We start from the raw sequence: 22,677 nt of genomic DNA on the forward strand, positions 1-22,677 counted from the left end.
AATTCAGAGGGTGTGAGCGAACATAAGGTATGAGTACAAAACCTCCCAAAATGCTAACAAAGACTGAGAAATTATTATTATTTCACTTTGTTATTTATTACAGTAAAACAAACAGGTTTGCGCAGTAATAGTATGTTTACAGCATTAATAGTAAAAAAAAAAATAGCTACAATACTGAAGTACTTGGTGGATGCATCAAAGAATGCCGTCTGGCAAATCTGTTTACCACTCTGTTATGACTTAGATGCTGAAGCACCCCCTTGTCATGATGTAACTTCTGTTGTGATTTGACACTAATATAATGAATAAAGACAGACTGATTGCTATGACTGTCAGTGTTAGTCCTTGAGTTCTTAGTTAGATTCTTTATTTGTTAACTGCTGTTGATAAACATGACTTTCTTTCTGCATGAGAGGAGGTTCGGTGAGAGTTCTGGACTTATTTGTAATGTCCGCTGACAATGTAGTGGCCTGGTCTGGACAGAAAATGCAAAGGCTGTTTTTATGTCCCAGTGCACCCCTGGCAACGGGCCACACCACATAATCTTCCTCTATATCTGGAAGCATTCTGAGGAATCTGAGGAAGCAAATCATACTAATAAGAAGACAAATTAGTACCAGGTGAAACTTTGGCATTAAAAGTTATTCTTTGAATTGTGAAAATCTCTAGTTTAGATGTTAAACTAGACCATGCATCTCATTTAATGCACAATTTACAGCTTGAAGCTTGGAAGTGACACCTTTCCTCGAACACACTATAGTATAATGTATTCATCTTTAGTCTCTCCCCACTCCTGATTGGACATGTTTTGATGATGTAATATGATCAGGGGTTTTAAGTATCAGAGTAAGTGATGTGGAAGCACAAATACCTGATGAGAACGTTAGCTCTGTATTTGGTGAGAACTCGTAAAATGTAAATGTTTTTGTCTTGACAAATCCGTTATTGTTTGTATTATTTCTTAGGATTGTGAATATTACAGTCAATCAAACCAATATCACTTGGAATTTAAAGTCATTTTAAAAGCAATGGAAGCAGAATCTGCTCTTTATGGTAGTTATAATATCCATCCTTGTTATGAGATAAATAATTTCTCTGAAATACCGATGAGAAAACACTCAACAATATGTGTTTTACTGGACATTTTTCTGGGTTCATTATCTGTTGTCATGGCATGTGGAAATCTTCTTGTAATAATCTCCATCATTTACTTCAAGCAGCTCCACACACCTTCTAACTACCTGATCATCTCTCTGGCTGTGGTTGACCTGCTTGTGGGAATTGTGGTTTTTCCTTTCAGCATGTCACATCCTCTCAGCTCTTGTCTATATTACAGAGATTTATTCTGCAAAATACGGGACAGTTTTGATGTTGTATTGAGTAATACTTCCATTGTCACTTTATGCTGTATTTCTGTTGACAGATACTATGCAGTGTGTCGACCGCTGACTTACAGGACTGAGATAAACATTCGTGTTGTTTCAGTCATGATCCTGATGAGCTGGAGTATTTCTACTCTTATTGCCGTTGGCTTTGTTATTACAGAACTAAAACAGGAAAAATGTATCGAAAACTGTTTCTCAGATGTTGTGGTTGAAAAGATTTTAGCACCTGTTTTCTCCTTTTACCTTCCTGTCATCATAATGTTGTATATCTACCTGAGGATTTATCTTGTTGCACAGAAACAGGCTCGCAGCATCCAGAACATCATGAATGCTGGAGTCACTGTCAGCAACGGGGAAAGGAAGGCCACCAGAACTCTGGCTATTGTCATGGGAGCATTCCTCATCTGTTGGCTGCCTTTTTTCCTTTGCTTTTCACTGCAGCTAACAGGTAGTGTGACAATGCAGGTGTATGAAACTCTTAACTGGTTTACTTTGTCTAATTCAATGCTCAACCCCTTTATTTATGCTTTTTTTTACAGTCAGTTCCGGTCAGCTTTCAGAATGATCCTTTCAGGAAAAATATTTAAAGGAGACTTTTCTAACTCTAAACTCACATGATTTATATATATATATATATATATATATATATATATATATATATATATATATATATATATATATATATATATATATATATATTAGATCAGAGATTAAAGAATCGGTACTATGTATAAAGAGCTTGGGTATAAAATGTCATATGCTTTGTAAGTGGACATTGCAGGATTTAATTAACATTAATATAAATGTAATTTTTCAAAATAACAAATGCATGATGTTGTATGGTGAATACTCCTTGAAAAGGAAGACCTGTTTTTTTGTTCTCAGGCCCTGAGAAGAAAATGACAACACTTTGTCTTATTGTGAGGCACCAAGTATAGTGTGTTTTGACATTTAAGGTAGACGATATTTGACCAAAGATGTGAGAGTATAACATTTTTTGTGGCAACATGTGGCATTTAAAGATATGCAATGTGCACAACTCACCCCACTGCGGAAGAAGTTTTTTGTTAAATATAAAATATTCAGGTTTATTGCATATAAAATCACAAACACTCCCGCAGTGATTCCCTACCAGTTGCTGATTAAGCTTTTTGCGGACTGCAAATTGAAAAAGAAAAGACAACGAAGTTTTCACTTCTCTTGGAGCATGCCTGCTATGGAACAAGCTCTGGAAATAATTTTAATCATCTCAAATAAAATGAAGTTACAGCAATGTGTGCTTTGTTTGCAGTTTCTTTTAATGATATTTCTTATGATCTGGTACCAAGTAAAAGTCAGTCTTGTATTAACAAAACTCTCCAAAACTTAATGTGTTGAAAAATTGCCTTTTAAAACATTCCAACACAAAGGGCAAAGGAAAATACAGTTTACTTACACTTACCGTTTCATGTTGAATTATGTGCAAATCAAAACTCATCCATTTAAAGTTATATATTATTTTTATTTAATCTTCAAGTTCACCATAATTGGGGCGTGCCCTTATGATCGACAGGTATTCAATATCCGGTGGCAAGAAGGTAGAGGGTAGCACAACCACACTTTTAGTGTATCTTTAGCCTGCCTACTTCAGCTCCCAGTAGCTGAAGGTTAGCTCATTTAGCTCATAGCTAAAGCCAGCTTGGAGTTGATATTTCTCAGTCATCTTACCTATGTGCTAACAGCCCCCATCTCAGCTCCACATCTTTGCTCATTTTTGTATTTTCTGGGAGTGATAACACACATGCCAAGATGGCCACAGTGGAAAACCGTCCAATGAGCTTCAATTCAGCTTTCAGAAACCTCTGAGGATATACCTCTCCACACTGAATCTGCTAGACACAGATCAAACTTGTTGGCTTTCCTAAAACAGATCTGCCCCCGCCCTTAAGGCTCAGGAACCATAACACAGGCACCGCATCAGGCATTATTGTGACAGATACAGGACATCAGTCTCCTGGTGTCATTATAATATACATTTTTATGCATTCGGTGTAGCTATGGTAACTAATTTTGTTCTTTATTATCTATGCCATTGAAAGCATGTAAATGTTAAACAAAAGACACCCCAGGATGGAACCTTGGGGAACTCCAGATGTAATTTTTGCCAGCTCAGATTGGCAAAGTATTTCCTGCTCTCCATGTATGTTTTAAACTTGTTTAAACAATCCAAGACAGACCCACCCAGTTCCTCAGTAGCTCGAGTAATATATTCTTGCCAACTGTTGAATGCAGCACTGAGGTCCAGTAAAGCTTGAACTCAAATTTTTCACTGTCTAAGGATCACTGCTGTGCATGTAGGCCTGGGAAATTAATCAAAACCTAGCTGATGTAATGTCCCTCATGTCAATTATTTGAAATGTTTGGAAATTTCAATTTGTTTTATATAAAACTTAGACAGCTATAAGGACTAAAAATTAAATTATACTAAAATAATTGCTAATTAATTGTAATTGAGCTAACCTGTTTGAATAATTGTGATTTTGATTTACGGTCATATTACCCAGCTTTACCTGCTTGTTTTAGTTCTTACCAAAAACAGCACATTTGATGTAGATCAGCTGAACTGCAAGTTAATGACTGTAAAAGAGTTATGCATTTGAGTCAGCTGTGTTAACGTATGGACACCTCTAAGCATGCAGGGCATGGTCCCTGAAGACCAGGATTGAGAGACACTGCTGTATGCTAACATACGTCATCAGTCACTTTGTTCAAAGCCGTCTCATTGTTGGAGTACTGTCTAAAGCCTGACTAGAACAATTCAATTCAATTCAATTCAACTTTATTTATATAGCGTCAAATCACGGCAATGCCATCTCAAGACGCTTTACAGACAGAGGGGAAAACATAATGAAGGCCAATTCATAACAGCCTATATAAGGAAACCAACAGATTGAGTTGAGTCCAACTCAATCTCCCATCCTGAGCAAGCACACTGGCGACAGTGGGAAGGAAAAAACTCCCTTTTAACAGGAAGGAAACCTCCAGCAGAACCCGGCTCAGGACAGGCAGCCATCTGCCTCTGCTGTGTGGGGGGAAGAGGACAGAAAGACAACAGACAACAGGAACTGCTACTCCTGGCCAGGGAGACCTGCTGAGACAGGAGACATACATGTTAATGATGCAACACTGTTATGTGGGGGGGGGGGGGGGGGGGTAAAAGAAAGAGATAAAGAGAGAGAGAAAGAAGCTCAGTGTATCAGGAAATGTCCCTCAGCAGTCTAAACCTATAGCAGCATAACTAAGGGATGCTAACCATCCCTAGCTATAGGACTTATCAAAAAGATAAGTCTTCAGCCTAGTCTTAAAGGTGGGGCGGGTGTCTGCTTCCCTAACACTAACTGGGAGCTTATTCCATAAGAGAGGGGCCTGATAACCAAAGGCTCTGCCTCCTGCTCGGCTCTTTGAGACTCTAGGAACCACAAGTAAGCCTGCAGTCTGCGAACTGCAATAACAGTTGTTTTGTGTTAAAAAGTCATTTAGTTGGTGAGAAACAGCTTTTTCATTGATACTACTTAAAAAGGGAAATCCTGAACCTGCTGTTGATGAACCAACTGCTTGTCCAATGTTTTGGATTTTACTTGTGAAGAATTTGGCACTTTCTGACACTTTTTTATTCCTTTTTTTCCACCTGTGTGAAACTTCTCAAGATGTGGAGAAATTGCACAAATAAACTGATTAAACCAAATAACATGCCTGATGTGGGTGCTGATATCAGTTGTGAAGAAGGTATAGGCTGTGGTTCAGTAGATTTCAGTCTAATGACTTGTCGCTTAAGGTGTTCATAGAAGTTCATAGAAGCAAATTTGAAGTGTGCTCAACTGTATGAAACAGCATTTTCATCGGGGGCATCACTAGGCCTCAAGGACTGGGGGGCTTTGTTCCCAGGAAATTCAGAGGGTGTGAGCGAACATAAGGTATGAGTACAAAACCTCCCAAAATGCTAACAAAGACTGAGAAATTATTATTATTTCACTTTGTTATTTATTACAGTAAAACAAACAGGTTTGCGCAGTAATAGTATGTTTACAGCATTAATAGTAAAAAAAAATAGCTACAATACTGAAGTACTTGGTGGATGCATCAAAGAATGCCGTCTGGCAAATCTGTTTACCACTCTGTTATGACTTAGATGCTGAAGCACCCCCTTGTCATGATGTAACTTCTGTTGTGATTTGACACTAATATAATGAATAAAGACAGACTGATTGCTATGACTGTCAGTGTTAGTCCTTGAGTTCTTAGTTAGATTCTTTATTTGTTAACTGCTGTTGATAAACATGACTTTCTTTCTGCATGAGAGGAGGTTCGGTGAGAGTTCTGGACTTATTTGTAATGTCCGCTGACAATGTAGTGGCCTGGTCTGGACAGAAAATGCAAAGGCTGTTTTTATGTCCCAGTGCACCCCTGGCAACAGGCCACACCACATAATCTTCCTCTATATCTGGAAGCATTCTGAGGAATCTGAGGAAGCAAATCATACTAATAAGAAGACAAATTAGTACCAGGTGAAACTTTGGCATTAAAAGTTATTCTTTGAATTGTGAAAATCTCTAGTTTAGATGTTAAACTAGACCATGCATCTCATTTAATGCACAATTTACAGCTTGAAGCTTGGAAGTGACACCTTTCCTCGAACACACTATAGTATAATGTATTCATCTTTAGTCTCTCCCCACTCCTGATTGGACATGTTTTGATGATGTAATATGATCAGGGGTTTTAAGTATCAGAGTAAGTGATGTGGAAGCACAAATACCTGATGAGAACGTTAGCTCTGTATTTGGTGAGAACTCGTAAAATGTAAATGTTTTTGTCTTGACAAATCCGTTATTGTTTGTATTATTTCTTAGGATTGTGAATATTACAGTCAATCAAACCAATATCACTTGGAATTTAAAGTCATTTTAAAAGCAATGGAAGCAGAATCTGCTCTTTATGGTAGTTATAATATCCATCCTTGTTATGAGATAAATAATTTCTCTGAAATACCGATGAGAAAACACTCAACAATATGTGTTTTACTGGACATTTTTCTGGGTTCATTATCTGCTGTCATGGCATGTGGAAATCTTCTTGTAATAATCTCCATCATTTACTTCAAGCAGCTCCACACACCTTCTAACTACCTGATCATCTCTCTGGCTGTGGTTGACCTGCTTGTGGGAATTGTGGTTTTTCCTTTCAGCATGTCACATCCTCTAAGCTCCTGTCTGTATTACAGAGATTTATTCTGCAAAATACGGGACAGTTTTGATGTTGTATTGAGTAATACTTCCATTTTCACTTTATGTTGTATTTCTGTTGACAGATACTATGCAGTGTGTCGACCGCTGACTTACAGGACTGAGATAAACATTCGTGTTGTTTCAGTCATGATCCTGATGAGCTGGAGTATTTCTACTCTAATTGCCGTTGGCTTTGTTATTACAGAACTAAAACAGGAAAAATGTATCGAAAACTGTTTTTCAGATGTTTTTGAAAAAATTGGTATCCCTTTTTTTGCATTTTACCTTCCTGTCATCATAATGTTGTATATCTACCTGAGGATTTATCTTGTTGCACAGAAACAGGCTCGCAGCATCCAGAACATCATGAATGCTGGAGTCACTGTCAGCAACGGGGAAAGGAAGGCCACCAGAACTCTGGCTATTGTCATGGGAGCGTTCCTCATCTGTTGGCTGCCTTTTTTCCTTTGTTTTTCACTGCAGCTAACAGGTAGTGTGACAATGCAGGTGTATGAAACTCTTAACTGGTTTACTTTGTCTAATTCAATGCTCAACCCGTTTATTTATGCTTTTTTTTACAGTCAGTTCAGGTCAGCTTTCAGAATGATCCTTTCAGGTAAAATATTTAAAGGAGATTTTTGTAACTCCAAACTTATTTGATATTGTTAGTATAGCAAAATTAAAGTATCTGAACACAAAACAGGTTGCAAATTTTGTTTTGTAAAAATGTATGGTAACACTTTATAACTACACACTATGAAGCTTTGGTTGAGCATTAATAAATACTAATTTCATCACTTATGAAGCATATTTTTGACAGTATGTTTTATTAGTATTTTAGCACAGTTGTAGATGTTTTACTCATAATTTACAAGCATATTAGTTCGGAGTTAGTAAGTCCTGAATTCATAATTTATAAAGCACGTTTATACTCTGTAGTACATACTTTATGAATGTTGTATTCTTTGATAAGGTCATCTACAATGTGTTAAATAATTGTATTATCATATTGTTTGATATGGACTTAGCATTTTAAAATCTATTACTGCACCACTTACCAATCAGTTATAACTAAGGATGCACCAATCCAATACTGGTATCGGATAATGGAGCCGATCCAGGGAAAAATACTGGATTGAGTTCTGCCTAGAAAAGCAGATCTATGTATCCGATCCATAGCGTTATTCAGGTGCAGCCACGTCACATGCATTATATGTCACCGCCTCGCGTACGCTGATCAGTCAAGCAACCAAAACATGGAGCGACCAAAGGGATCAGCTGTGTGGCGATTTTATACTCTTGCTTCTGCAACCAGTTAGACAGCTTCATATAACATGTGTAAAGGCAAGGTTTCAAAAGGCAGTGGTAAGATGGCAAAATATAACACCACCAACTTAATAAAGCATCTGCAAAAGCACCATATGTCTGCAGAGTATGCAGAGTTTATTCAACTGGACAAAGTGAAAGGAGAAAGTTCGGTTAAAAAAAAATGACTGTAATGGACACCTTGCAACGACACGAAAAGTTACCAGCTAACAGCCAAAAAGCAACAAAGATAACAGCTAAGAGGATGGAATTTATTATCTTGGATTCGCAACCACTTTCCGTTGTTGAAAACATCGATTTTCGGCACCTTCTTGACCATTTAGAACCCAGGTACAGCATGCCGTCACTTAAATCCATCACTGAAACTGCTTTGCCTGCATATTACGATAAGATGTGCAAAGGCATATTAGATCACTTAAAGGATGCTAAAGTTGTGAGCTTTACAACGTTGACTGGAACGACAGCAGCTGTAATTATTACAGTGCATTGTTCGGTGCTAAAAACTTAAGTGGTTCCCGCAAATGCACAGATGGACATTTAACATCAGTCAAGGCCGGCTCTAGGAATGCATACCTGAGGGGGCAGGCTGAAATGTGAACCGGGCATCATGTGTGCACGTCATGCTTCAGTTCTTTTTGTTATTATTGTTTATAAGTGTTTTCCAACACTCTGAAGACATGGATTGCACTTTGTCAAGTCTCTAACCAAAGACCTGTGCAGCTTTGGTGTCCCACCAGCAACGAAACATCCTGCTGGTATATCTCTTAGGGTCATTGAGGCATGCAAACCCCCTGACCACAATAAGGTGGCAATCCATCGGGGGAAACAGAATATAAAAATTATAAATACATTGAAATAAGAAAAAAATAACAAAAATCAGTCAGCAAAGTTTTAACAACCAACAACATAACAAACGTCTCATTAGAATGTAAAATAACAATATACTAAAATATTAAACTAAGCTGAAATAGTTAGGCCAGGGGTGTCCAGCTCCAGTCCTTGAGGGTCACAACTCTGCAGGTTTTCCATGTATCCCTGTTCCAACACACGACTCGGACTGATTGTCATTGTGCAGAACTTCATTGACCTTTGGATCCATTTAATGGATGTCAGGTGTGTTGGAGCAAGGATACATGGAAAACTTACAGGACAGCGGTCCTCGAGGACTGACTTTGGACACCACTGAGTTTGACCAACCACAGACAACAAAAGCAGGGCAGAACATTGAACTCCAGAACATAATAAGGTGCCACAACCTCAGACAATAACCTCAAATTTATATCAAAATCAAGAAAAAACAGAGTAGAACATTAAAGGTTTTTTTTTTCCAATTTTGTTAAATATGTTTTCTTTTTCATTTTCTTTAAAAACTCATTCTCTACTCTACAATAACAGTCTCCTACTTTTCTGCCCCAAAACTCTGCAGGTGTTTACACACAGGGGACAGGTCAGTTTCATTTGGACATTTCTTGGGCAACATTTGCTCTGCCACCAAAAATATAATTTTTTAGAAAAAATAGATGCAGAAGCACACATGAAGGGGGGGAAATGTCTTGTGACATACTCCTCGAGAAGCGAAAACTTTTTTCTTGCTATTGAAGATGCACGAAGAAAAAATTATTTTTAGTCAGGTCCATTCATCCTCCACTCGAAGCTTCATCTGCAGCAGGGAGGGATCACCGCGGGTGGCGATGTCTGCTTTTATGTGCTATGAAGCTGGTTGTTTTATGATTAGGGAGTAACTTCTTCCGCAGCAGGGTGATTTGTGCAAGGTGCTTGGTCAGTGTGTCTAAATGCCACATGTTGTAAAAGTGTTGTACTTTCTCACCACCTTGACCAGATGTTTTACCAAAACAATCAGTCTTACCTGCAACCAGAAAATGCGGAAGGGGCATCAAGGAACGTTAAGGTGTGTACGCATGGTTATTAAATAGTTTAGTAAATATTCTATACTTTAGTCGGAATCTCAAACAAATTGCATTCATATAGCTTGCTCATTCTTGTGATGAAGAGCATGGCTCAGTAAACACATGCCAACACCAAAAAAAAAAAGATCAGGAATTTTATGTACTTAATATAAAAAGTGCAAAGTACAAATAAAATTGTTGATTAAAAAAATATAATTTTCAGAATCACAAAAATAATGAAAAAATATAAGTCATAACTTAAAACTCAAAGTCTCAAATATGAGAAAAAAAACAAAAACCTCAAGATTATACATAAAACAGTTGTAAATAAACAAACAAGAAAAGCTACAGTGACCTTTGTAGATATTGTTAGTTACATGATTATATATTTTTCTGACTATTTATGTTTTCTGAAAATGTCATAAATTACTCTCCTATAAAAAGAAAATTTGTCACAACATGAGCACATAAAATGAATATTGCCATTAGAAACATGATTAGAAATGTTAGTTAACCCCTACTTTAACAAAGTTATGTCCCGCAACGGATTTTAAATTTTTTGCAGATTTCTCCACTTCAGTGAAAATAAAATGAGGCGAGCCAATTGTAATGATAAGCTGTACAAAGTCCATTCTGTCCTTGCTTATTTTGTGACAAAATTTTTGGAAATGTATCAACACAACACAAACATTTGTAATGATGAGGGAATGCTTCTCTGGCATAGGCACGTGGCTTTTAGCGTGTACAACCGGCAAAAACCTGTAAAATATGGGATCAAATCATACATTCTTTGTGATCCGGAGACACGGTACTGTTTCAACTTACAACTCTACTGTGGAGAAAGTGGCCCACTTGGAGACAGTTGTCTCTCTTCTTGACCACTTAGTAGGTCATTGTTTTAAAGTGTACATGGATAACTACTACGAGTGCCTGCTTGACCTAAAAACCCAAGTCTGTGGCGCACTGAGAAAGAACAGGGGGAAACCACTTGTGCGTCATAAAAAAATGTCAGACTTAGCTTGGCAAGAAAAGGAAATAATAAAAATGGTGACAACATTCCACCCAAATGACATAAAAAACATTCAGGTTTGGCAAAGAGGACATCTTTGTAGACCAAAATATTGTTACCCCTTTGTCAGAAAGTCCCACAAGTGGACAAAGAAATTTATGACTTATTTATTTGAAATCAGTTAAAAAATAGGGGAAATTGATATATGGAAATATCTAAAGTTTGTAATATAATCTGCTGCATTAGGAAATTTCCTTCTTGCGTTGATGACCCCTAACATACATACTAAAAAATGTTCACATATTTTCAAAGATATGTTATATTTGGTTAACTGACACTTTTTTAGTATTTGTAAATAAAAAAATGTAAATAGCAAATCAGTTTTATCCTGACAATAAATGTTTATGAAAAAAGTTGCTTGAGATTGTTTTTCAAAAGATTTTTCACAAAAACTACCAATATTCAACAGTTGAAAACTCAAGAATGAATAAAGATAGAAAGAAAGCTTTTTCTTCATTTGAAAGGTTAGATTAATTTCTTTCTTTGAAAAAAATGCAGTGTTAACATCTTTCAAACACAACATTTGTAGCTGGCCTTCAAAGATTGCTGGATATTATCAAAATGCCTGGTTAGCAACTAATTCACAATTGTTCAGCTGGGAAAGAGTTAATCATGTTGTTCAACCCTCTGTAGTTGATAGTGTCTCAAGGTTCCGTCCTTATTCACAAAAAAAATCCTGGTCCAGCAGGGGATGAGGAATGTTTCAGACCCGATTTTAGTGCACCTTCAATGTATTCCTTCCTTGCTTGGTTCTCGATATGGACAGGGAATATAGCCTGCCTTTGGGAGGGAAGGTACAAGGCGTAATGTTCACGGCCTAGTCTGTGTGTGTTGGGAGGAGAAAATGTAAACATATTTAACATCCACAATGTGATTTATTAAACCTGAGAGTTGCTGATAGAAACTGCATCTATATTTAATACATTTTAAAAGGACGTGCAAACAGTCTGTGCATTACAGTGTAACAAAGGACTCCTCAAGACAGATTAGATTTGTAACAAGTTTATTCACCAACAGGAAAATACTGATCTCACCAAGCTGATGGTGAAGCAGCCTTAAAGGGGTGATCCGAGTCCTAAATGTCATGTGTTGCCAGATGGTTACGGTTAGGTTTCCACGTGCTCTGCACTCATTAAATGAAACCAGTTCACTGGTGATCCAGGGTTTGTTATTGGGGAAGCACCTCACTGTTCTTGATGCTGTCTACATAGAAGTTTATGTAATCTGTCACACACTCAGTAATGGCTTTGATGTTGTCTCCATAAGGTTCACAGAGGACGATCCAGTCTGTAGCTTCAAAGCCTCCTCTAAGAGCATCTTTAGCTTCAGCAGACCAGATTTTCCATAGTCTTTGTGATGACTGGTTGCTATGTTGTCTACTGCGGTCTGCACGGACCATTTTAAAGCCCAGTACAGACACTTTACAGTCAGGGATGTGTTCATGCAGCCATGTTTCGGTGAAGCACATAATACTGCACTCTCTGTATTCTTTCTGAGACCTTGTTAGCATCTCGAGCGCGTCCGTTTTGTTAGCCAGCGAGCTCATGTTACCCATCACGGCAGTTGGTGTTATGGTGGCAGTGGAGATGTGGACCCAAACGCAGAGATGATGGAAGCAGGGATGTAGGTTCCAGAAGGTTTATTCCCAAAAACACTCAAGGGACTAACTAAACTAGGTAAGGCAACAAAATGATCCAACAACCAAGGAATCAAACTGAAGGGTATAAATACACAGAACAAAACAAGACACAGGTGAAACAAATTAACTAAATGAACCCAGGTGAACTAAATCAATAGAGAAATCTAAGAAGCTAAATAAGAACCAAGAGAACCTAACAGGACATACTACAAAATAAAACAGGAAACCTGAACCAAGGAAAGAAACACAACCACCACATCAAAACCTGCAGTCTGACAGCAAAGTGTTCTATTTGGAATATATAGAACTATGAAATATTTGATATACAATGGAGCTTGGTCATAAAGAGCTTTATATGTGAGGAGAAGAATTTTAAACTTTATCCTGGATTTAACAGGGAGCCAGTGTAGAGAGGCTAAAACTGGTGAAATATGATCTCTCCCGCTAGCCCTAATCAGAACCCTCTCTGCAGCATTTTGGATCTGCTGGAGAATTTTCAAGGCATATTTGGGACAACCCATAAATAAGGAATTGCTGTAATCCAATCTGGAAGTAACAAAGGCATGGATTAGTTTTTTTGCATCTTTCTGAGACAAGATGCCCCTAATTTTTGTAATGTTACGCGGGTAGAAAAAGGTGGTTCTAGAAACCTGTTTTAAATGCGAATTGAAGGACAAATCCTGGTCAAGTATAACTCCAAGGTTTTTCCCAGAGATACTGGAAGCCAAATTAATTTCACCCAGATTAAATACATAGCGGGCTAATTTTGTTAGCTAAGTTTTTCAGGCCTGAAAATAACAAACTCTGTCTTGTCTGAGTTTAAAACGAGAAAATTCAGTCAGGTCTTGAAGTCTGTTAGACATCTTTGTATTCTAAGAAACTGAGATCTGATTATTTAGAACACTCTCTTCCTTGAAGAGTGTTACAGCTAATAACAGACTATTCTTATTTAGAATAACATAGATTCAGGGCGGACAATTGGGGCCCTTATGTGAGGGTAAAAGGATGGTTCAGTCCGGAACTCAGAGCATTTCGTACAACCTCTGGGTTGTCTCTCCAAATTGCAATTTGTATTTTCTGTTCTTTCTTATTTTCTTTTCAATAAACTTTGTAATATTTTTCAATTCAGAACTAGACTCCTCGTCCTTGACAGACTTTTTTCGCCTCCGCTCACCCAGGTTGTTGTTGTTGATGGACACCATGCTTTTTACGTCTGTTGGATTGTTGCTGTCCGTCAATGGGGTCACGGTTGGCCGTGTTTCGTTGATTGGGAGCGCTACAGACTGGTGGATTGTTCTTGGGTTCTGTGGTCTTTCATGTTGGACCCTGCCCTTGTTGCTGCTTATCATGCTTCTGTTCTGACATGCTCCTCTGGTCCACCAGGTGGCGGTTGTTAAGGGGGGGGGGGGGTGATCTTTGAGATATGAGTTTTTCTTCTTTCAGCTGTGATCCACCAGAGGTCCTCCTAGTGTGCTGTCTGCAGGAGGACATAATCTCCAACTGGTGCCCACCTGTTTCTAATTTCAGCTCATCGGGGGAGGATAAAAGGAGTGTGCCAGTTCTTCAGTACCTGTGTTAGCCCTTGTGGTAAATTTCAAACCCCCAAGAGTCGTCTTTGAATTGTCATCTTCTAAGAGTATTTGTGCCTATGCAAATCTCTGCAACTCATTCCAACTTCTTTCCTTGTAGGATAAACTACTGAATCTGTTTCTACTGCGACTGCCTGACCTTAACATCCATCTCCTCCCTGTTGATGGGAACTTTGGATATCTTTAAATAAACACAACTGGATCAGGACGTCTCTCTCTCTCTCAATGACAGCCACACTTTTTTGCCCTCCAGTCATCCTCACTTTTTTTCCAGAAACTGTGCAGATCTCAACTATTGTTCCCTTTAACCTCTGAAATTAAACACAGATATTGCTATTTCTGCCAATGCACCAGACCTGTCCCAGACATGGATTCGACCTAGCAGACCTTTGACCCCAATCCTGGAGAAAGAGAAGGATTTTTTATGGCTTCCTAGACCACAAGCACCTTACAAACTCTTATTATGCCTTGGGTCCAAACCACCACTTGTGGAAAATTTTAAGAGCCATTTATAACAATAGAGGTCAGATCAGATGAGTTCATTCCATCAACCTCTCAAATTAAACCCAAAGGACCAACCTATCTTGCAACATTTGCCGACTACCAAATGTACTCTGTCTAAAAGACAAGCCATAATGCAGTGTCACCCATTGATCCAGAACTCTCACCAATGTCCCAAAACGATTACTTCTCTTTTATCAATTAATTTTTCATTCCCTCATCTCTCTGTAACACAGGACGGCAACCATGAGCCTAGAGTGGACCAACAACATCTCTAAGCTGCAAACATGGACACATAACTGGATATGGAGGCTGAGGTCCACCAAAAATGTACTTTAAAGACTAAACACATTAAAAGAGCAATCTAGATGCAGTTCAAATTTACAATATAATTTTACAATCAAATTTTGTGTTTACAATCTAATTTTGTAACATATTTTTAAGTTTATGTCTCAGTAGATGATCTTATTTCTTTTGAAATAAAGTTGTCTCTAACTGCAAGTTTCTTGTCTTAGGCAGACCCAAGTGAAAACTGGTCTATTTGATGGAGGAACACACATGATAATTGGGAAACAAAAGGCCAAATTGGCCATTTTAGCCCACTCTGACCCTCCACTAACATCATTTCTAGATCTAGCATGCCCGGCCTTGCTGCCCCAGCCCCAACCAATACCTCACCCAAAGACATGAATCACAGCCAGCCTAAACCACTTTCTCAGCAACCTAGTGTAGTTTGCAGTCCACCCAGGTTTCCCCAATCAAATTCAGACCCATTTTGACCCATTTCCCATTTTACCAGAACACATAGAAAATTGGTAGATTCAGAAAACTAGTGGTATTTTCGGGGAACTCGAATATCAGATGGAACCCCCTACTACACCAATCCAAACATCCAATTGGATAGCTATCCAGGGGCTAATACTTCCTAAAAGTATTTGAAAAACACTGGTAAATATGGCCTTCAAAATTGTACTTTTTTTTCATTGGCATAAACAAAGATCAAGACCCCAATCAAACTTCCATTACGCATTTAAAAGCACTTTACAGACATGCACAATCTACATTTGCAAACGCCGACACACTTTTCAATCATAAACTTTCGCATCATCTCACACCTAAACAAAAACAAAATCCAAAGTTAATCAACAATGCCATTACCACTCACTTTCTATTTTGGACGGAAATTCCTCATGACACATTTCAACCACAGGATGACATAATTTATTGGACGCCTAGTACAGGTCAGGATATATTCTATTACTGGACTATACTGTTAAATTTATAAATATTACTCAAACCAATACAGTAGTCTTTCACAATTTGATACAACCCAAAATGATATCTGTAGATTTTTCAGGCCACCTTCTTGTTCTCCATCTCATGCCAACAACACTAAAAGCCTATATAGGGCCATGGTTAACAATACTAATGGGGCAAATATCCAGCCACAATTACCCATTCCTGATCTTTTGTTTTGGGATCCGCTATGGGACTCCAAATCTGTGACTGTAGCTTGGAAGGAAGAGCCATCTTCTTTGAACTGGAAAGTTCTCTTGGCTCCACAATGTATGGAAGGTTGATAAAGGTGTTTTGACACAGTTTGGTTAAAGCAGTTCAAAAAATGGTTAGATGTTGTTTGAGGATGATCCCGACCTGTGGATGTGTAAATTGTGTCAATGTTTATTGTGAACATCTGTTTCTTTTGTTGATTCAGTCTGCGACTGTGGAAAAAGGGAATATTGATGAGATCAATGTAAATCTCTGGTTGTGAAGGTCGTAAGGTTCCCCTTTACGAAGTTGTTAAAGGTCGGGGGGGGGGCCTTTAGCTAGTTCAAATGTTTTATTAATCCTGGAAGTGCGAGATTGCTATACTGGGTTAGATGATAAACTAGACTATACATCTCATCTAATGCATAATTTACTTTACATTTTGCAGTCTTTTCACATGAAGCTTGGAAGTGACTTCTTTCCTCGAACACACTATAGTATAATGTATTCATCTTTAGTCTCTCCCCACTCCTGATTGGACATGTTTTGATGATGTAATATGATCAGGGGTTTTAAGTATCAGAGTAAGTGATGTGGAAGCTCAAATACCTGATGAGAACGTTAGCTCTGTATTTGGTGAGAACTTTTTTAAACTCGTAAAATGTAAATGTTTTTGTCTTGACAAATCCGTTAGTATTTGTATTATGTCTTAGGAATGTGAATATTACACTCAATAAGGCAGATATAATTTACAATCTAAGTAATTTTAGAAGCAATGGCAGGAGAATCTGCTCTTTATGTTAGTTATGATATCCATCCTTGTCATGAGATAAATAATGTCTCTGAAATACCGATGAGAAAACACTCAACAATATGTGTTTTATTGGACATTTTTCTGGGTTCATTATCTGTTGTCATGGCATGTGGAAATCTTCTTGTAATAATCTCCATCATTTACTTCAAGCAGCTCCACACACCTTCTAACTACCTGATCATCTCTCTGGCTGTGGCTGACCTGCTTGTGGGAATTGTGGTTTTTCCTTTCAGCATGTCACATCCTCTCAGCTCTTGTCTATATTACAGAGATTTATTCTGCAAAATACGGGACAGTTTTGATGTTGTTCTAAGCACAACTTCCATTTTCACTTTATGTTGTATTTCTGTTGACAGATACTATGCAGTGTGTCGACCGCTGACTTACAGGACTGAAATAAACACTCCTGTTGTTTCAGTCATGATCCTGATGAGCTGGGGTGTCTCTGTTCTTATTGCCATTGGCTTTATTATTACAGAGTTAAATCAGAAAAAATGTGAAGAAAATTGTTATTTAGATGTTTTTCTTGAAAAGATTTTAGCACCTGTTTTCTCCTTTTACCTTCCTGTCATCATAATGCTGTATATCTACCTGAGGATTTATCTTGTTGCACAGAAACAGGCTCGCAGCATCCAGAACATCATGAATGCTGGAGTCACTGTCAGCAACGGGGAAAGGAAGGCCACCAGAACTCTGGCTATTGTCATGGGAGCATTCCTCATCTGTTGGCTGCCTTTTTTTCTTTGCTTTTCACTGCAGCTAACAGGTAGTGTGACAATGCAGGTGTATGAAACACTTAACTGGTTTACTTTGTCTAATTCAATGCTCAACCCGTTTATTTATGCTTTTTTTTACAGTCAGTTCAGGTCAGCTTTCAGAATGATCCTTTCAGGTAAAATATTTAAAAGAGACTTTTGTAACTCCAAACTTATTTGACATTTTTAGTATAGAGAGATTAAAGTATCTGCACACATAACAGGTTGTAAATCTTGTTTTATAAAACTGCAGGGTAACACTTTATAATAACTACACACTATGAAGCTTTGGTTAAGCATTATTAAATACTGAATTCATCATTTACAAAGCATTTTTCTGACAGCAAAATTTATTAGTTTATTAGAACAGTTGTGGATGTTTTACTCATCATTTATAAGCATAAGTTAGTAAATCCAGAATTCATCATGTATAAAGCAAGTTTCCGACATTTATACTCTGTAATAAATACTTTTATAAACATATTTGTGAATGTACTCTTTATTACTAAGCTCATTGTATTAATAAAGATGAGCTACAATGTGTTTCATCTTCATATTTTTTATACTATTTAATATGGATTTCACATTTGTAAATATGTTATTGCACCACTTCCCAACCGGGTATAACTTTCTTTTACAGAGGCTTGCACTTACAGTGTTAAGTGGTAAGGTATGTACTATTGGTTAGTAAATTTGTTAGTAAATTTTCTACACAAAGTGAAAAAACTTCTTTTTCAATTGATGTCCTTTAAGCAGCTAATATCCGAATTTGTTATTGCAATTAGTTTTGAAGCACTTACTACTTAATAATTTGTATCTATGCCTTTTAAAGCATCTACAAATTAGGTTTAAAGGCTGGCAACACCTAAACTGTCAGTTATTCTTGAAGGGAAGCAGCTTTCTAGAAAGCTTGAAGAATTCAGCTGTGTCCATTATTCCATCTTCTTATTCTATATATATATATATATATATATATAAATATATATATATACAGTATATATCTATCTATGTCAACCAATCGATTGATCGATAGACACTAAGAATGAGTGAGACATTGACTCAGTAATCCACACCACCAGAATTCACAGCACAGACAAGTAAGACAAGTACTGAGAAGTCAGCCCAACAGTAAAAACAAGATCCAGGCCATTACCGCTATGCCCTGCCAGTGACTAGATACCCTGCTGGGATAATAAGCCGGCCAAAGCAGGACGTTCAGGCCACAGATGTTACAGAAGCTGTTTACCATGAATGGAAAAGGTTCCATCCCAAGTCAAGTGTCCAGCAACTTTGCAAAGCACAGAGAGGAAGACTGAGGATGAGTGAGCATCAGGACCACTATCCAAGCGACATGAATACATCAGATAGATGGCCCCAAGGGATGAAGCACTCACTGCCTGTCTCAGGCACTGGAACCCAGAGGAAAACAAAATGGAGGAACCATCATGGGCAGAAGAACCCCTGCATGGGATGTATCACTGAAAGATTACCAAAATGGCTGATATGAACAAGTGTTACCAATGGCTAGAGAGGGTTCGACTGAAGGACAGCACAGAGGCCCTAATCATGGCAGCACAGGAGCAAGGTTTGAGTACCAGGGCCATCGATGCTCAGATCTACCAGACCAGGCAGAACTCCAGGTGCAGACTCTGCAAAGAAAGCGCTGAAACAATCCAGCACCTCACAGCAGGGTGCAAGATACTGGGAAGCTAATGGGTGTATGGACAGATGGACGCCTCCTTCCCATGCAGGTGGACGCTGGTGAACATTGGTGAACATCTGGGGCCTCATGTACAAAGAGTATGTACACATTAAAAGAATCTGTATGCGATGTTCTACACACAAATCAGGATTTACAGAAAAATACTTTTTGGGGATCTGTATGGAGCTACGCAAACTACTACAAAGTCTCCAAATGCTCCTTTATGAACTGAAACGTGTAACTAAACTGTCTGAAGTACAAAAAGATTTAAAGAATAAAAAGTGGCGCATTTGGGCGGATAATTTACTCCTAATCCACAAAACTAAACCACATTTAACCTCATTCTCCTGCATATTTGCAAAGGGTATCCATGAGAACCAAGGAATTCAGCCACACACACAGATTAGGTCATAATAGGGTATGGTTTAGAAACCAGGGAGCCCAGAAGAAAAAACAGGAAGCAGTCGCATAGAGAGTGGCTGGAGGTTCCTGAAACACTGTAGGATGCTTAATCCTGAAAGGGCTTCAGATATAATCCACAATCCTCAAGCATAGTGATCAGACAGGCAAGAGTCGAAATCCAAAAAGGCCAAGGCCAGGAAAAATTCTGATGAGTTGAAGGTGATCGGAAAGATGTAACTGGGTCAATGACAGGAATCTGGGGACAAGCGAAGATGCTGGGAAAAACAATAAAGTGACTATTGCTGACCATCTGGTGGGGAAGCAGAAACAGGAAAGGGATAGTTTTGAAGCTGCGTTCCGTTCCAAGTCAGTCTGGTTTTATCAATGAAAGATGGGAAAGAACAAACAGGAAGAGATTCATACAAGTATCTACTTTTTGGCACAGGTTCTTTTCTTGGTTTGGTGATACAATACCTTTCAGTTTTAAATCCATGCAAGGCTTTGGACATGAGGGCCGTGAAGATCCAGGTTCTGGTTGGTTAGAATGTTGATAAACTCAGACCTGACTTTCAGCAGCCTCCTCAAAACTTCACTAAGAAGCTTTTTACCATCAAAAACCTCAAGAACTAAAAGTTTAGTCTCCCAATAAGACCAGTACAAACTCCTCCATGCGTTCATGGTCAGCTCTTAGGTCCTAGGACTCAGGTTAACTAGTCCAGACCAGAGTCTAGACCAGAGACCAGATCAGAGTCCTACCAGAGTCCAGACCAGAGCCCAGGCCAGAGACAGGACTAGGGACCAGACCAGAGTCTAGGCCAGACTCCAGGCCAAAGTCCAGATGAGAGACCAGACCGGAGTCTAGACCAGAGTCCAGCCCAAGAACAGACCAGAGTCAACACCAGAGACCAGACCAAAGACCAGACCAGAGTCCAGACCAGAGACCAGATTAGAGACCAGACCAGAGTCCAGACCAGAGTCCAGGCCAGACTCCAGGCCAGAGTCCAGGCCAAAGTCCAGACCAGAGACCAGACCAGAGTCCAGGCCAAACTCCAGACCAGAGTCCACATCAAAGACCAGACCAGAGTCCAGTACAATGACCCAACCAGAGTCCACATCATAGACCAGGCCATAGACCAGACCAGAGTTCGGGCCAGAGTCCAGGTCAGAGTCCAGGTCAGAATCCAGACCAGAGACCAGGCCAGAGACCAGAACAGAGTCCAGACCATAGACCAGACAAGAGACCAAACCAGAGTCTAGACCAGAGTCTAGACCAAAGACGAGACTAGAGCTCAGACCAGAGACCAGATTAGAGCTCAGACCAGAGTCCAGACCAGAGTCCATGCGAGACTCCAGGCCAGAGTCCAGGCCAGATTAGAGCTCAGATCAAAAACCAGACCACAGTCCAGACCAAAGTTCAGACCAGAGACCAGATAGAAACCAGGCTAGAGTCCAGACCAAGGTCAAGACCAAAGTCCAGACCAGAGACCAGACTAGAGTCTTGACCAAGGTCAACACCAGAGTCCAGACCAGAGACCAGACTAGAGTCCAGACCAAGATCAAGACCAGAGTCCAGACCAGAGACCAGACTTGAGTCCAGACCAGAGTCCAGACTAAATAGGAGAGGCAGCATTTAGCTTGGAACAACCTGCCAGTGGAGATGAAACTCAGGACATGGAGACACGTTTCAGTCCAGGTGAAAAACATTTCTTTATTCTGGATGGATGTGTTTTTATGATTACTATGAAACATCTGCAGCCACAATGGCAAAATAGAAAATAACCAACAAACGAATTTAATGCCAGTCAGTGATGACGTAATGCAGGCAAGTTTAGACATAAACAGACATAGCTGTTTGCAACCAAGGCATCTCCTGTGTGCAACACCCACATCTCTCCAGCCAATTCCTGTTGAGCCTTTATTATACAGGCTGCTGTACACAGAAAGGCTTAGACGCACACACAGAGACAAACTGAAGCACGTAACAGCGCTGATGCTTCGATGTCTCTGACAGCTTGGCATGTGGTGGATACGATGTTCATAAGTTATTTTTATTGGAATGGAATTGGAGATCGGAGTCAACAAATCTACTCTCTTTAATGTAAATCCTTGTTCTAAAATCGTCTCGTACACACATACAGAGAGTCCTTATATAGTATGTGGATTGTTTGATATTTTTCTTGGTACTCTATCTGCTGTAACGGTTTGTGGAAACCTTCTGGTAATAATCGCCATCATTTACTTCAAACAGCTCCACACACCCACTAATGGTCTCATCCTCTCCCTGGCTGTGGTTGACCTGCTCGTGGGGGCTCTTGTCTTCCCTCTCACCATGGAGTTCTCTCTGAGCTCATGTCTGTATCAAGAGAGTTTATTCTGCAAAGTACGAAGTGGTTTTGACATATCCCTAAGCACATGTTCTGTTCTGCACCTTTGCTGTATTGCTGTTGATCGATACTATGCAGTTTGTCAGCCACTGACTTATAAAAGTAAAATAAACGGTGGCATTATTGGGGTCATGGTCCTGGTGAGCTGGGGAGGTCCAGGCGTGGTTGCAATTGGCCTCGTAGGACTCAACAGAGTGAAATGTGTGCATAATTGTTTCTTTGCTATTTTTCTCGGAAAGGTTTTGCTGATTTTAATCACATTTTACTTGCCTTTGATTATAATGCTGTGTATCTACCTGAAGATCTTCCTAGTCGCACAGAAACAGGCGCACAGCATCCAGAACAGCACGAGTTCTGGAGCAAGGGTAACTAAGACGGAAAGGAAAGCCACCAGAACTCTAGCTATCGTTATGGGAGTTTTTCTGGTGTGTTGGCTGCCTTCCTTTCTCTGC

General features: G+C 39.1%; 4 protein-coding genes across 4 annotated transcripts in view; all 4 read left to right on the plus strand.

The window, feature by feature from the left end:
• Window positions 1-1,106: 1,106 nt before the first annotated feature.
• On the plus strand, window positions 1,107-2,003 carry LOC306767250 (trace amine-associated receptor 1-like; the record flags this gene model as incomplete). Its single annotated transcript, XM_079255171.1, has 1 exon — window positions 1,107-2,003. One exon carries the CDS (start codon window positions 1,107-1,109, stop codon window positions 2,001-2,003), a length of 897 nt encoding a protein of 298 aa, XP_079111297.1.
• Window positions 2,004-6,415: 4,412 nt separating this feature from the next.
• On the plus strand, window positions 6,416-7,309 carry LOC306767251 (trace amine-associated receptor 1-like; the record flags this gene model as incomplete). The annotated part of the gene is made up of 1 exon (XM_079255172.1): window positions 6,416-7,309. One exon carries the CDS (start codon window positions 6,416-6,418, stop codon window positions 7,307-7,309), a length of 894 nt encoding a protein of 297 aa, XP_079111298.1.
• A 9,712-nt stretch (window positions 7,310-17,021) lies between these two features.
• Window positions 17,022-17,918, plus strand: LOC306767252 (trace amine-associated receptor 1-like; the record flags this gene model as incomplete). The annotated part of the gene is made up of 1 exon (XM_079255173.1): window positions 17,022-17,918. One exon carries the CDS (start codon window positions 17,022-17,024, stop codon window positions 17,916-17,918), a length of 897 nt encoding a protein of 298 aa, XP_079111299.1.
• Window positions 17,919-21,897: 3,979 nt separating this feature from the next.
• LOC306767253 (trace amine-associated receptor 1-like) overlaps window positions 21,898-22,677 on the plus strand; it is a gene marked incomplete at both ends in the record, with an annotated part of 975 nt that continues 195 nt past the window's right edge. The window contains one exon of the mRNA XM_079255174.1: window positions 21,898-22,677. This exon is cut by the window's right edge and continues 195 nt beyond it. Coding sequence (XP_079111300.1) covers window positions 21,898-22,677 — 780 coding nt within the window.

The sequence above is a fragment of the Telmatherina bonti genome, assembly GCF_933228915.1.
Source record: "Telmatherina bonti genome assembly, chromosome: 16".
NCBI lineage: Eukaryota > Metazoa > Chordata > Actinopteri > Atheriniformes > Telmatherinidae > Telmatherina > Telmatherina bonti.